This window comes from Emys orbicularis, chromosome 16 (genome assembly GCF_028017835.1).
Source record: "Emys orbicularis isolate rEmyOrb1 chromosome 16, rEmyOrb1.hap1, whole genome shotgun sequence".
Classification (NCBI taxonomy): domain Eukaryota; kingdom Metazoa; phylum Chordata; order Testudines; family Emydidae; genus Emys; species Emys orbicularis.
In genome coordinates this window covers 20,538,943-20,554,617 of record NC_088698.1, presented here as the reverse complement: position 1 = coordinate 20,554,617, position 15,675 = coordinate 20,538,943, and the positions used below count along the sequence as shown (strand labels likewise).

The 15,675-nt window shown below is 38.8% G+C and overlaps 1 protein-coding gene across 5 annotated transcripts in view; it reads left to right on the top strand.

Annotated features, from left to right (window-relative positions):
* Nucleotides 1–15,675, top strand: part of SFSWAP (splicing factor SWAP) — a 111,623-nt gene that overhangs the window by 56,924 nt on the left and 39,024 nt on the right. For all 5 annotated transcript variants that reach the window (XM_065417555.1, XM_065417554.1, XM_065417556.1 and 2 more), the window contains exons 12-13: nt 6,616–6,849; nt 15,221–15,411. In XM_065417555.1, coding sequence (XP_065273627.1) covers nt 6,616–6,849; nt 15,221–15,411 — 425 coding nt within the window. The remainder of the gene's footprint in view (nt 1–6,615; nt 6,850–15,220; nt 15,412–15,675) is intronic.

Genomic DNA, 15,675 nt, shown 5'->3' with positions numbered 1-15,675 from the left:
AGTATAATGCCCCCCAAATAGTTTGTTTTTTTATAAAAGCGGCACGGGGTTGAGGGGGAATGGAGACAAACAGGAAGACACCACCCCCATCCCTTTTTTTTCAATGCTGCTTGCAATACACGGTCAGCCTTTCCAACCACAACCAGGGCACATGTGGGAAAGTGTGATTGTGTGGCCCAGATTTAATCAAATAGGGCAGATTACATTCTTGAATTGTTTGTGGTTTAAGGGCTATCATTGAAAATTTCCCCCATATCCCATGGGTAACCTTATGCAAAATCACTCTCCTGAGGGTAACAGAGGCAGCAAGGGAGCAGATGCTGCAAGCGTCTGGGTACAGACCTGGTCCTTATGCTGCATGCTGCAATGATGCCAGCAGAGTTAATACTGGAGTGGTGCGGGAAAGTGTCCTAACATGGTGGACAAAATAAGGCAGCCCTTCCCAGAAACCTTCTGCAAAGGATTGCAGAGTACCTCCATGAAAGCTTCCTAGAGATCTCCATGGAGGATTCCCAGGCCATCCCCGTGCACATAAGCAGTGTTTTTCAGAGAGCACCTTCTGTGTAGCTGGAGTGGCCACCGATACCCACCTCACCTACTTTTTTATTCAGATTAAACATAAATAATAGCATGTAACCGCTACAGTTTGATTGGAAATGTGTACTCACCAGAGGTACCTTCCCCAGCATGACACTCCGCCACCAACTGGTCCTGTGAAGGGATATGCTCCAGGGTTAAAAACAGTTCTTGGCTGTTGGGAGAATGGATCCTCTGCTTGCCTGTCTCACATTCTTATTGTCATCATCATCAACAGTGTCCTCCGCGTTGTTGCTTGAGGTCGCCGGGGCTCCTGGGAGGTATCTGTGGAGTGTTTTGGGGTAGTGGTGGGGTTGCTGCCAAGATTCATATGCAGCTCCTCATAAAAGGGGCATGTCTGTGGGACAGAATCGGAAAGACTGTTTGCCTCCCTTGTTTTCTGGTACGCTTGCTGGAGCTCCTTTATTTTCACACGGCAGTGCTGCGTGTCCCTGGTGTAGCCCTTCTCTCCCGTGCCCCATGCGATCTTGGCATAGATGTCTGCATTTCTTCTGCTGGATCGGAGTTCTACATGCACAGATTCTTCTCCCCACACAGCAATAAGATCCACCACCTCCTGTGTACTCCATGCTGGAATGCTTTTGCAGCCTTGAGTCTCCGTGATTAGCTGTGCTGGTGAGCTCGCCACACTGGTCAAACAGGAAATGAAAATTCTCCAGAGCGGTCACAGTGGAGCACTGTGGGACACCTCCTAGAGGCCAATTGATTCGAATTATACAACGCAGTCATGTCAACTCGTGGATGTCGAATCAAGTGCTACACCTCTCGCAGAGGTGGAGTACAGAAGTCGACTTTACAGGCCACTTAGGTCGGCAGAAGGGACTCAGTAGCGTAGACACATACGTTATTAGATTGACTTAATGTGGCTTATGTCAACCTAAGTTTGTAGTGTAGACCAGGCCTGAATCTGAGTTCACGTGCCTCTTAACTACCTGATTTGTGCCTGCAATAATAACTCAAATTTGTGGATGGTTTGTGCATTGGCAAAAGGAAGGCTACCCTTATGAAATGTTCTCTCCCCTCTCTTCCCCCTTCTCCCCCCCCCCCCCCCCATTGGTATCTATTATATATTACCAACTTTTTCTGTACAAGAAACTGTACTGAATTGTTTTATGCACAATAAGAAAATGCAACTAGCCTCAACAATTCTAATGATTGAAACAGTTTGTATCTCTCAGGATTAGTCTATTTCAGATGTCTACTGTTTGACAATAAATAGCATAGAATTTTTAATAAATTGAGTTATTCAGCACTAGACCATATTTTTATATGGTGAGTGTTTGAACTTAGTGGAACCTTATTTTTGCCATTGCTAAGCAATTTAAAAATATAAAGACATAAAATCTGTTTTCTTTAATAATTGAAAGCACTGGGCAAAATAGAGTTGGATAAAACGGAATCTTTAAGACTTCTGCCTGATTATTTCATCTGGAAAATGCTGTAGTCTAGTTGAAGCTGCAAATATTGGAAGTATATTGAGGTCACTTTCCACAATTACTTATCTCTTCATTTGCTGGAAGAAAAAGCCTTGCTGAAGGAGAAGTCTATTTAATGCTAGATGAATTTTCTGCATGTGAGATTTTTAGCAGTTTGAGGACAATTGGGAAGATATGTTTAAGACCAACCTTGCAAAGTCAGCTAATGGAGTTGAAATGCACCAAGTCTGTGTGGTAGACGTATTTGCATTGAAGGGCCTGTTTCCTGGGCTGTTGGCATCCATTTACTTGATTTATTGGGAAAGGAAGCAAAAAATTATTTCCCCCCTCTTTTTACAGCTTGCTGCAAAGATAAAAGCACATTAGATCATAATTGTCTCTTGTTTTCTTGACATGACTCTTAAATTGTTTAACTTGAATTATTTCTAATGTACAATTTAGTAATCTTGTTTAGACAAGATTCCTGAGCCTCCACATGATTTATGCTAAGCAAATGGGCAAATAGAACAACGAAACTTCTGTCAATGACTTCTAGTGTCCTTAAAGGAAAAATCTTAATCCAAGAGTAGAGCAGATCATGAACCAGAGAGGTCTTCAGAAATCTGAAGTCCTTGGGGTAATTAAAGACATTACACAATCATCTTAGTATGAACTGGGCTTTTGAAAATTTCTCTTCCAGTAGATGCCAAAGGGCAGATATCAGACCCAACCTTAGAACCTGGGGGGCTTGAGGGAAGAGAAACAATGTATGGCGGAGAACACCTTCCATCTCCATACCAAGGTCCTTTAACAGGTAGCAAGTCTCGGACCTATGCAGACAACCCCCTTTCTTCCAGAGGCTCCGGGTAATTACTCCTATTGACTTTTCCCTTCCCTCTTTTAGCACTGCTTCCCTCCCAGAGCTTTCTGAGCTCCCATTGGGAACCTAGATCCCTTGGTCTTTTCAGGGCGCCACAGTCACCTCCACTCCAGGTCTGAACCCAGAACTAATTTATTCAGGTCTGCGTCTTTTACCCAGACCAAGTATGGATGAGTTCCTGTCCAACTACCCAGAGAGCACCTCTGCCACTGTCTGCCTCCCTAAGCAGATCCACTTAAGATCCAAAGTGGCTTCAGGAAAAAGCCATGAAGATGTCCATGTGGTCCAAAGACCATCATGTGGCCCCAGTCCCTCCAGTGAGGAATGACTAGCCCCTCCTTCCCCACTGACAGGACCAACCCACCCCCTTCATCTAGGTCCTGTCCATTCTATCAGCTGCTGTTTCCTTTTTCCATTCAGAGCCAAGTCTAACAGATTTTTCGAAACTGGACATTCTCAAACTGTTTTATAGCATAGATCAGAGACTAATAGAGAAGTGGTTCTCAAACTTCAGCCTATGGTCTGCAGACTTATTTGTCATTGTTAAAGCCTCTGCCATTCTGTGAGAGATGGCACTTTCTGCCAGTTGTAGCCTAGTCCAGAACTTTCTTTAGGAGTATGTATACAGAACAGCTGGGAGTGTGCTGCCCAGCATAGGTAGACAGACACAGGTTAGCTCTGCTTGAGCTACTGTGCTAAAAATAGCAGCGTAGCCACAACAGCACAGGTAGTAGCTCGGGCCGACTATCTGGGTATGTACCTGGATGAGTAGCCCAATCCGCCACCTGTTGTGCTGTGGCCACACTGCTATTTTTAATGCACTAGCTTGAGCACAGCTAACCTGTGTCTGTCTAACCATGGTGGGAAGCATGCTCCCAATTGCAGTATAGACATATTCCAAGAGAGAGTTCTGGACTGGACTACATAGCCCCTTGGGAAAACTAAGGATTTTTTTTAAAACTAAGGCCATGTCTACACTTATAGTTCTACAGTGGCACAGCTATACCAATTCATTCTGCCATTTGGTCACACACTAAATGTAACCTAAGTATAGAATCCCTAGAATTGTAGATATAGTCAGAATTATAGATACAAAATACTTTGGTTCATGCACAAAATATCAAGCTCGTCTGATCCAAAAGACCCACAGAATGACCTGCACAGAACTCTACTTACATTTCTTGGAAGGGTAAGAGAAGTTCAGATCGTGGTAAGGTCAGCTCATATTTCTGAAGAATCTGGGTCTTCCAGATCTGACCGACTCTATATGGCAGATATTTCTTTCCCATTATCAATACCATTTTAAACTTCAGCATTCTGTTTTATAAAATGTCCTGTTTTGTCCAAATGACAAGTAGAAATTGCATGCTATTTCCACTTTTCAGTATTTTGAGTATACTAAAGGTATATTCAGTATTATTCTATTTGTAGAGTGCTATACTGTTATGGAAAAAACTATTCCATATGAACTTTTTCACTTGCCTTGGAATTTTATCTTCACTTTTTTAGCATATCAGGTAGATTCTTGTTATAACAAATCTAAGCATCTGAAAATTTTTGCCTTTTAGCAAAAAGAGTTTTCTGTCTATAACTTACTTGTTTATTTCTCAGTAATTTTCATTGGGAAATTCCAACTGCTGATACCAAAGTGTTAATAAAAGTTTGTGTGCTCCGTTGGCCTCTTGTCCATGTGTTTTTATAATATTTTTTCAACCTGTGACTTGTAACTTTTTATACAATTGATCCAATGGATGACTGAGGGCTTGTCTACACTGCAAATAACAGCGCTGCAACTTTCTCGCTCGGGGGAATGAAAAAACAACCCCCTGAGCGCAGCAAGTTGCAGCACTGTAAAGTGCCAGTGTAAACAGTGCCCAAGCACTGGGAGCCATGTTTCCAGCGCTGGGAGTGACGCCCCTCATTGAGGTGGGTTTTTTTAGAGTTCTGGGAGAGCTCTCTCCCAGCGCTGCGCAGCGACTACACAAGGCACTTAGTGTTGCCAGTGTAGACTAGCCCTGAGTGTTTTCCTTCTGTCAAACCTGGCAGCAGGTCAGAAAAGGCAGCTCAACAAGTAGCAGATAAATACTAAACTGATGTCTTTTCATTGAAGTTTGAGCTAAATGAACATAAGAAAGGCCATGCTGGGTCAGACCAGTGGTTCATCTAGCCCAGTATCCTGTCTTCTGACAGTCGCCAATGCTTCAGAGGGAATGAACAGAACAGGCAATCATTGAGTGATCCTCTGTCGTCAACTCCCAGCTTCTGGCAATTAGAGGCTAGGGACACCCAAAGTTTGGGGTTGCATCCCTGACCATCTTTGCTAATAGCCACTGATGGACCTATTCTTCAAGAACTTACCTAATTCTTTTTTGAACCCCATTACAGTTTTGGCCTTCACATCTTCCCCTGGCAATGAGTTCCACAAGTTGACTGTGCACTGTGTGAAGGATTACCTCCTTATGTTTGTTTTAAACATGCTTCCTATTTATTTCACTGGGTAAGCCCTGGTTCTTGTGTGAAGGAGTAAATAACACTTACCAGTACTCATTTTCTCTACATCATTCATGATTGTACAGACCTCTTAGGTGTCGCTTTTCCAAGCTGAAAAGTCTGTCTTTTTAATCTGTCCTCATAATGATTTAACAATGGTGTAGTGTAGTTATTGCCTTCTACAGGCCATTTTTATACTGAGATTGAAATTTAGTAACTACTTGTTTGCTTCAGTTTTAAGGTGTCAAGTTGTATGAAATGCAGAGGAGGAATGTATTTTTACCCCCATGCAGCAAGGGTTGTAAGATGTAAAGTAAAAAAGCACAGCCTATAATACAGGGGTCGGCAATCTTTCAGAAGTGGTGTGCAGAGTCTTCATTTATTCACTCTAATTTAAGGTTTCGCGTGCCAGTAATACATTTTAACGTTTTAGAAGGTCTCTTTCTATAAGTCTATAATATATAACTAAACTATTGTTGTATGTAAAGTAAATAAGGTTTTTAAAATGTTTAAGAAGCTTCATTTAAAATTAAATAAAAATGCAGAGCCCCCCGGACCAGTGGCCAGGACCCAGGCAGTGTGAGTGCCACTGAAAATCAGCTTGCGTGACGAAGGCGGCACGCGTGCCATAGGTTGCCTACCCCTGGCCTAATACTACAAATCTAGATGTCTCAAGCATTTCCAAGCTACAAACTTCATGAATGTATTTTTAAAGTTCTCTTTATTTCAACTGTAGCACACAATGTATAAATCATGCCTAACCTTAAACAATAGAATTATTTAAGAGTGTAGAAAACATCAGCATGTGCTGGTCTTAAGCACTCAAAAGCTGAATACTAGTTTTTGCAAGGAAGAGATTATATAAACAATGTGGGGTGTTTTTTTTTGGACCAGATATAAAAATTAACTTTAGTTCTATTTAACTTTTTTTGTGATGAATACTGAAAACAGCATGTAAATGCATCTCTAATGAGAAGGCTGAGCAATTTATAGAAGCAGCTAGAAAACATTGGCGGGGGGGGGAATGATCAGCCATTTTCCCTTTCCCCAGAGTAGTGTGTACTGCTAACAGCACACTAAGTTTTGGGCGAGAGGATTGTAAAAATGGGGCAGTCATGTTTCATCTTTCAGAGTTTAATCTGCAGAGGTGGTAATTAATTAAGCAGAAGAATTTAACCTGCTTTCCACAGTAGTGCTAGTGATACGTAAAAGTGTTACTCTTTTATCCAACAGCATCATTTGCTCCAATAAGCTTTGCAATCAAGGCCAAAGAAAATGACCTCCTTCCCTTGGAGAAAAACCGTGTTAAGCTAGATGATGACAGTGATGAGGAGGAGGAAGAGGGCAAGGAAGGCCAAGAGAATGCTAGCAGCTCTTCAAATATTAATCCAACACTCGCTGCTCCCTGTACTGCTGCCGAAGAGAAAAAACCTCAGCTTACCCAAGAGGAGTTGGAAGCCAAACAAGGTATGCTGAATAATACTGAAAATGATAAATTGCCTAAAGTAGTCTGAATTTTTCAGACCTCAAAAGCATTGTAAATAAGACTTGATTTTAGTTATTTTGGATCTTAACTATGTTTTCTGTTTTTGAAAACATTTTGAATCACTGTTCTCTCTACTTCCCCTGCTAATCTCCTCACTTAAATAGACTTCCAATACATTGCTGTTGTCAATTTAGATGGTAAGGAATCAAGCTGGCATCCCTACCAGCAACAAATTAATACACTGGAGCAGAGTGACTTTATTAGTCCATATGATATTTCTTTGTTTTGATTACAGCTCCTGAGTGAAATGTTAAACTTCTAGTTTTAAGGCTGTATTAACATGTATGGGCATGGCTTTCTCTGTAGAACCCTTAATGCTTCCAGCTTTCTTCCAGTCATGTATCATACTCATACTCTCTAAAGACATGTTGCTGTCTTGTTACTGGTGTAATGCATTGCTATAAGCTTTTGCCTGTTGCTCTGTTTATTTTGTGTGTTTGGGGGCAGAGAAGATTTGAATGAAGTGATCATTTAAGGGGATCAAACACCCTCAAGCCATTTCACATTAGATGTTAATTTTATAAATGTGAAGATGCTGGCAATGTGTATGAACAAAACATTGATGTAGCTTGTTTTTAGAACCTTGCTTTTATATACATGTCAGTATTCATGGTCACTTATATCTTTTTATCCTGCAAACGAATATTGCTGCTTCAGAAAATGTATCATGGAATCACTTAATAGCATATCCTTTTTGCATTATGCATTCTACTCTACGGCAATGATGCATATCTGTCACAGATTCAAGGTTTTTGATATAGTAACTAATAAATATAAACATGGAATACAATTGTTTAACAACAAGAATTGTGTACCACATAGAAAATGTTAGCCATTAAAAGAAAATACATACCAAAAACTTGACACAGAAAAAATATCCATCCAGCATCTGTGTAGAATGCAGGAAATTATAGTGGAAACTGAAAAGGACTATACAAAGTGCTATGGGATTCACACAATACACTAAAACTTTTTTTCTCTAATCATTAGTGAATGTTGCTTATACCAGTTGTATGTTTTAAAAAAAAGGGGGGGGGGGCAAGCTGCAGAGTTTATATAAACTTTGAGGAGCATTGGGTATAAAGAGGGGTGAGGGTCAGTGCTGCACTGTGGAGTGTGGTTTGTTTTTGTTTTTTGCTTGGATTATTACTTTTAGCTGAGAATAGACAACTGGATTTCTATTGGCATGTTTTATTTTTCATGGCTGGCAAAGGTACTTAGAGAATATGATAGGTGATCTTTTATTCTGTATTTTTAACTGCAAAAATATCATTAAAATAGTATTTTGGAACGATGTATCTTTCCCCAGCACAAACTCCACGAGATATGGTACAACCTGGAAGAGAAAAGATTCTTATGGCAGGAGGTCTAACTGCTGTGGCTTCTAGTACAAACCCACAGCATGTAAATATTTATGCCATATGTTACAGGTCATGATATTTAAAATATATATTTTAAATCCTAATTTGCTATTATACATACAAAGTTTGTCTCTATTTTATCAACCTATTTCAATGCATCTTCTATTGTTGAATCTGTAGTAGTCTAATCCTTATCTTTGAGTGTATTTTATTTTAATTGAAAAAAGTCAGTGATCACCTTTAAAGTGCATGAGAAAAAGTGTATTTACTTTTTGTGGATATGAAGACTATTTTCACATATAGGAATGAATTATCTTCATCTAGCTTTTTTCTTTATACAAAGTCTTAATTAGGTTTTGATTTAAAGAAAATGTCTCAGTAGAAGCAAAGCACTGTAAAGTCTCTCAAGAAATGGGTTTCGCCCCTTATAAAAAGTTTCAAAGTATCTATTACTAGTGATTAAGCAACTACATTTCTACACTAAAAATCACTTTTATTTTGTAATCTCATAATTAACAAATGCAGTTAAATTACCATTTCATTTGTAGAATATCCTTGAATGTATAATAGTAATGAAGATGATAGCTCAGACTTGCATTTGGCTACTTTAAAAGGTTGTCAGTACATATTTATATAAAGCTTTTCCAATTAAACATTTCAAGTGTACAGGATATTCCCAGACACCATTTGGTGGTCCCGTATATGCATTATATGATGATTTTCCAACTGCTTATCAATCAATGAAAATAAAACTTTCATCCAGACCAACTTTGATTGAAGTATATAACGGGGTGACCAAACTTACTGGCCCTCCGAGCCACATATGACAATCTTCAGAAGTTCGAGAGCCAGAGCGTGCCTGCCTTGAGGCCCCCCCCCCCCCCCTTCCTGCTGGGCAGAAGTCCTGAGACACCCCTCCCCACTGGGCAGAAGCCCCTACCCCACCACCCCGCTGCAAGCCCGAGGTCCCGAGCTCCCCCCAGTCTAGTAAATGGAGAAAGGGGAGGGGGTGTAGGGGCCGTACTTTAACAGTAAAAGAGCCGCATGTGGCTCACGAGCTACAGTTTGACCACCCCGAGTATATAATTTGTTTTTTTCAAATTACAGCTATATTATGCACTTCGGTCCCACATGCTTTGTAGACAATATTCCTGATCTAAATGAACATTAAATAAAAATTATAATAAATTATTCCCTATGAAGAATAATTTGAAAAGTGTAATTACATTAAGGATTTGCACAGTGACTAAAAAATTAGTGCATCATTCAAGTCATGTATTTTCTTGATGTTTTAAAACTTTTCTCTATGTATACCTCAGTATGACTTTGCATGGTGCTTTACAGAAATTCTTTGCGATTTATGGTACAAACCACAAAGAATTTATAATATAAATGAGAAAAACACAGGAAATAAAAAAGGAGCCAGATAAAGATTCCAACAATAAAGGTGTGCATGTGAAGTTTGCAAGTTTTTTTGGTAAGACTAGAAAGGTAAAGCCATATTTCACTAGTGGAGGTCACTGGCTGTACAAGAGGGTGAGTTTTGAGGATATATTACAAGGAGAGTGGGGATGCATGCTGAGAAGAGGGAGGCTGTTACAAGCAGAGCGGTCTCTGGGGAAAGCGTGGGCAGCCGAAGAAAGACAAAGGGAACAAGAAGCCTAGAAGAGTCAGCAGAGCGCAAGACTGACTACGAAGAAACAAGGAAAGAATTGTAAGCAGATGCAGTCTTGAGAAGGCCTTTAAAAGTGAAGGTGAAGGGTTGGAACTCTATGTATACAGAAAGCCAGTGAACAGATACAATAGGGATGTGACATGGTCAGGGTCATGAAATTAACATTATTTTAGATGGTTGAAAGGAGTTAGGGGAGGGTTGGAAAGGAGGATGTTAGTAAACTTCTGACTACCATGTACATGAAAACGACGTGTATATATATGAAATATATATGTACCATGTATATAAATACATGTTAACAGTTGAATCAAATTAAAATTTACATATTTCCATAATACAGTGAAATATGGAATTATAATTTGTCAAAGACTGTATCTTAAATTCATAATACTAGAAACTATAGAATATGTATGTAGCCTTTCCCCTTGCCTGAATGTGCTTTGTTACTATGGCAGAAAGATGCAAAGGCTCAACCTAAGTATTTTTTGGGGGGGGAAACTTATTTTTTTAGTGGAATTATTTATCAGAAGTATTTATATGAAATCTTCCCAGTTAAATTCCAGGTGAGTATTTTTGGAGTGGCAGGTTAATGAAACTACTAGAGGCTGAACTATTTAGTAATTGTAGGTGAGGGAAAGTTGCTAGATGTTATCATATTCCAGGGGAGTTCTTCTTTGCTTATCTTTTGGACAGATAAAATATATTTTTAATATACACCTCTACCCCGATATAACATGAATTTGGATATAACACGGTAAAGCAGCGCTCCGGGGGGGGGGGCTTCGCACTCCAGCGGATCAAAGCAAGTTCAATATAACACGGTTTCACTTATAACGCAGTAAGATTTTTTTGGCTCCCGAGGATAGCGTTATATCGGGGTAGAGGTGTATTTACTAATATTGGTAAACATGTAAGTTTTTGGAAAGAGTAACATTTCATTTAAAGGAGCATCAGTCTGAATTTAAGAAAATATGGTCATCTTTCGTGGGACCCTCTAGCTAGTATTTTTTAATTGAAACAAGAATTTTAAAAGGGGAATTATTCTATAACTAACAGGTATTGATACTTTGTTAGAAGCAGTCCGTATGCTCAAACTCTGCTGGTTACATGTTACATCAGGGCCGGCTTTAGGCCGATTCCCCGGAATCGGGCCCCGTGCCTTAGGCGCCTTTTTAATTTTTTTTACTCACCCAGCAGCAGTCCGCTCCGGGGTCTTTGGTGGCATTTCGGTGGCGGGGGGTCGTTCAGTGCCGCGGAAGACGCAGAGCGGACCCCCCCCCCCCCCCCGCCGCTGAAGTGCCGCCGAAGACCTGGACCGCCGCCAGGTATTCGAATCGGGCCCCGCTGGTCCTAAAGCCGGCCCTGTTACATTATAAAGAGGGTTTTCTGTAAGATTTCTAAATCTGTGTGAGAGTTATTGGTTTAAATACCTAAATATGTTTTTCTGCTAATAAAAACTAATTGTTCTGAATCCTGTAGAATTAATTTTGCCAGAGTTCAAAGGCCTGTGACTTTCTATTTTGAGACAGTGAAATATACAGTTGATATATCTGTTTATAAAATGTGAAATGGAGAAATGTATCACTCCAACTCAATAAAGAGGCAATGGCCATATAAATTACATTGCAGGTCTTAATTAATTGTCATTTGCAATTTGTCTATTATCCTGTTTAAAAGTATGTATTTAATGATTTTAAGGTTACTTGAACAGAATTAAGCAAATTTGTGGTTTAATCAGGATACTTTTGTAATCATAGCACATTATCATAGTGTGCTTTGCTTAATTTCCTTTGAAGGAATAATAATAAAAATCTATAATTCCTAATAGTCAGAAGTACTTTGTGTTCCTGCAGGTAGTAAACAAGAGTTCTTTGAAGAATAGTTGCTCAATAATACCTAAGAATTCTTAGTGAAAGTATAATTCTGTAGTCAACATTGTAACTTAATTTTCGTTAAAAAACCTTTTTTGTGATGTCTCTTTCCCCCCTCTGCTCTCCAATTTAATTTCCTCATGGGCGTATTGACCTGAAATTTCTCAGATGGTCTCTAGCCAGAAGAGTTTTATGGCAAACTGATGCTATTTTGAAAAGATATTTTGGAGATGTGGGATTTTATTTTTATTTTTTTTAAAGTTATGCTTTTCCCATTTGAAACCTCTTTTTTTCAAAGTAGTATTTAAAAAGATAATCTAAAAACAAAATAATTATTTAAAATATTTTTCTCACCAAGCATCAATAGGAACTCGCGCATATTGAGAACAGCTATAAAGGTAGGCAGAAACATCTAGCATTAGTAGCTAGAATTTCCTAGAAGCTCCATCATGTCTTGGCTGATATTTATAACTTGATTGGTCAAGTCAATAGAGCTTGAAAAGGCCAAATGCCATATAGCTCTGGTTCAAGGGATTTGGAAGAGCTTCTGACTCTCCTGGTGGAGCTTGTAAAGTCATCACTGTATCTGCTTGAAAGAACTCTCATGTTTTCCTGATTAATTTAGGAATTACAACATCAAATAGCTGCTTATTCATCATTTCTGGACAGAACTTTTTATGCAAGAATAAACCTGCAGAGAATTGTTCAGAAAACATGTATGCACTACAGTATGAACTACCTTGCATCACTAATTATAATATGAAATAGAAACACATTCAGTTGCTTATTGACAAAATATGTGATATATTGCCTTCATAATAATGTATCTACTAAAAGTCTTCCCCAGCAGAGATCTTTAATCTAGAGTTCTCTTTCAAGATAGATATATTATAAACAAAAAGATCCTCATTAGAGCATTTTAGTTGAACAAAAGCACTTAACTCTAAATCTTCTGAGTTCCAAATATTTAAGATTCAACTCTGACCTGATTAACCTACATATCTACTTTACTCCATATACATTTCCCTGTCTCTTTGCTTGCTGTGAGCAGTCACCAACTTTCACATACTGGCTACAGACCCAATTCCTTTTGGACTGCCAGCCCATCAAGAGCCAGAGATATTAATTTCTTCTCACATCTTTGTCTCCACACAGAGATTAGCGGTAAAGTCCTCCCATTGCTCATCTTAATGCTGTGATGTAAAGATCACGGTGCCATCTTGTACCTTAACCTTTAGATAAGGTCCTGAGGAGAAAAAACACCCCTTTTACCATTCTATAAATTGGATAACTTACTTTCCCTCATCTACCTTCTTTATACAGACTACAAATCTCTCATGCACCTAATACGGTTCAGAGATTTTTCTCTCTATATACATGCCAGATGTACACATCTTTACCCCATTCACTCTTCATATACTTGGTGCAAATGTGAGAACACTACATCTGTTGGAACAGGCTTGGGACCTTGGTTCTTCCTCATGGATGCTAGCATGTGTGTAGAATGTGTTAGATTTTCATTTCTTTCAAACATCAATGATATCAAACGTTTCTGAAAGTTGTAGCTATGCACACACGTATCCCAGTTAGATTGACAAAGAGCAGGAAAGCAAGTTGAATTAATTTTTGTTTTGGAATGTTAGTTTGAAATTAACTGTCATATAGTATTTTCTGAATTAATATTTAGTGTTCTCTGTTCCAGTAAGGTTTGTTTTGTTTAACATATATACATTTCCAGCTTTAACTCTCAAAGGTATATTTTTTTCTCTGGGAATTCCCTGTGGTCTTCAGGTCTGAAGAGATCTTATTTAAATGTTCAGTTATTGTGAAATTAGCTCCTTTGTGTTTTTTATCTCTCTTCAGAATCTTGATGAAACTTGTACAGAGTTGAAATAATCCAGTTAATTTATAGGCCAACATTTGAAAATATCTTGATGTAGAGGAGAGTGTTTTTATACAATAAACAATCTACTGTAGATGAAAAATTGCTGTTCAGATTTTCCTTTTATCAAAAAAACGATTGAAAGAATATACATCTTGCCCTTCACTCCTAGAATATTAAAGATGATACATCTGCACTTGAAAGTAAATTGATGGTATATTTGCAGTTAAATGGGGGGACATGTTTATATTTTGCTAGGTTTGAAACATACATCATATTTAGTGGGGTTATATATAAAGAGTGTGTAACTTGTTGCTTGTCAAAGGGAGCCACTTTCATAATGCTACAGAAAAATAATTCTCTAGGGTCATGTCCTAAACTGCACAGTTACAACGGTTGTACTTCTGAGAAGGGCTGTTGGGGATCTTGCAGGACAGGAAGTGATGTAAATGAGAATGAAGTTGAACTCTTGGGAATATCCTCTAAGTAGATAAGAAATACACTTCTTTAATTAAAAAAAAAAAAAAAAAAATCAAAACTTCATGCTTAAGAAGAAAAATTCCCTCCTTCCCACTCTCCCTTCCCCAAGGTGGCTGTGCTGGGCTGTGAGCATCAGCTCCCCTTCTGTCTGCAGTTTGAGACGTTTTGGGGAAGAAGGGAATGGATAGGCTTTCACTCCCTAGGACGACTCTTCAGATCTTGCATTTAGAAGTGGGGGAAGGGTTTTTATCTGAGTTTAACCTTTAGTATAAAAAGCAGTCTACATTTAAAATGGTAGCAGCAACACAAAGCCTTGTGCTGCGACTGAATATGTATGCGGGTGAGGAATGGCAGGAAAAGGATTAATATCCCTACGCAGGTTTTGGGCCCACCTCTCTTCTTGTTGAGAAGACCCTAATAATCCACAAAAGAGGAGCAGAAAAACTCTTATCACTCTCCCCCTCCCCACCAAAGAAATTAAAAATAACAATTGGGACATACTATTGAAAGGGTTACTGGCTATTTAATCAGAAATTTTATTCTTTAAAAAATTAGTCCATTTAATGGTATCTGTTCAATATTTGCCTAAACCTCAAACATCAATGTAGACAGTGTCTACACCTGAGTATAGTGAGTTGTTATAAAAGCAGTAACTACAACTCGGAAAAGAGTTGAACACCCTGACATGTTAGCTTACTACCTTTTTGTAAAAACAACGAGGAGTCCGGTGGCACCTTAAAGACTATCAGTTAGTCTTTAAGGTGCCTCCGGTCTCCTTGTTGTTTTTGTGGATACAGACTAACACGGCGACCCCTCTGTTACTTGATACCTTTTTGTAATAAAGAATATTTGAAGAAAAACAGCCATTCTTTTTATAGACTAATAGTTTTATATTCTGACTACAGACTAATGTGGCTTCATATTGTGTACCTATACATCCTTTCCGAAAGAAATGTGAAAATACTTGTTAGACACCGTATTTTTTGTAAATTCAGTGCATCTTTGTATGTTCCCCCCCAATAGCAAAGCAAAAACTAGAGGACAGACTGGCAGCTGCCGCAAGAGAGAAGCTAGCACAGGCCTCCAAGGAATCAAAAGAAAAGCAGCTTCAAGCGGAACGCAAACGGAAAGCTGCACTGTTCTTGCAGACCCTGAAGAATCCCCTGGCAGAAGCAGAAGTTGAGAAAATTGAGGAGAATTCCTTTAATATGGAGGTAAATTAAGAGTAAATTCCATGTACCGTAGTGGTTAATAGAGAGAACCTATGCATAGAAATTCTTTGACTACGTTATTTTTTAATTAAGCTGACTTAGAAGTTACAAGTTCTTCCTGGATAACAGAAACCTCAGTTTAGAAATCTGTCTTTTCAGATGCCTTGTATATTTTTTGGATCAACAGAAATGTATCTATCACAATTGGTAGATAAATTTGAGAAATATTATTACTGTGTCAGTTTGTATGTTCTATAAAATCAAATG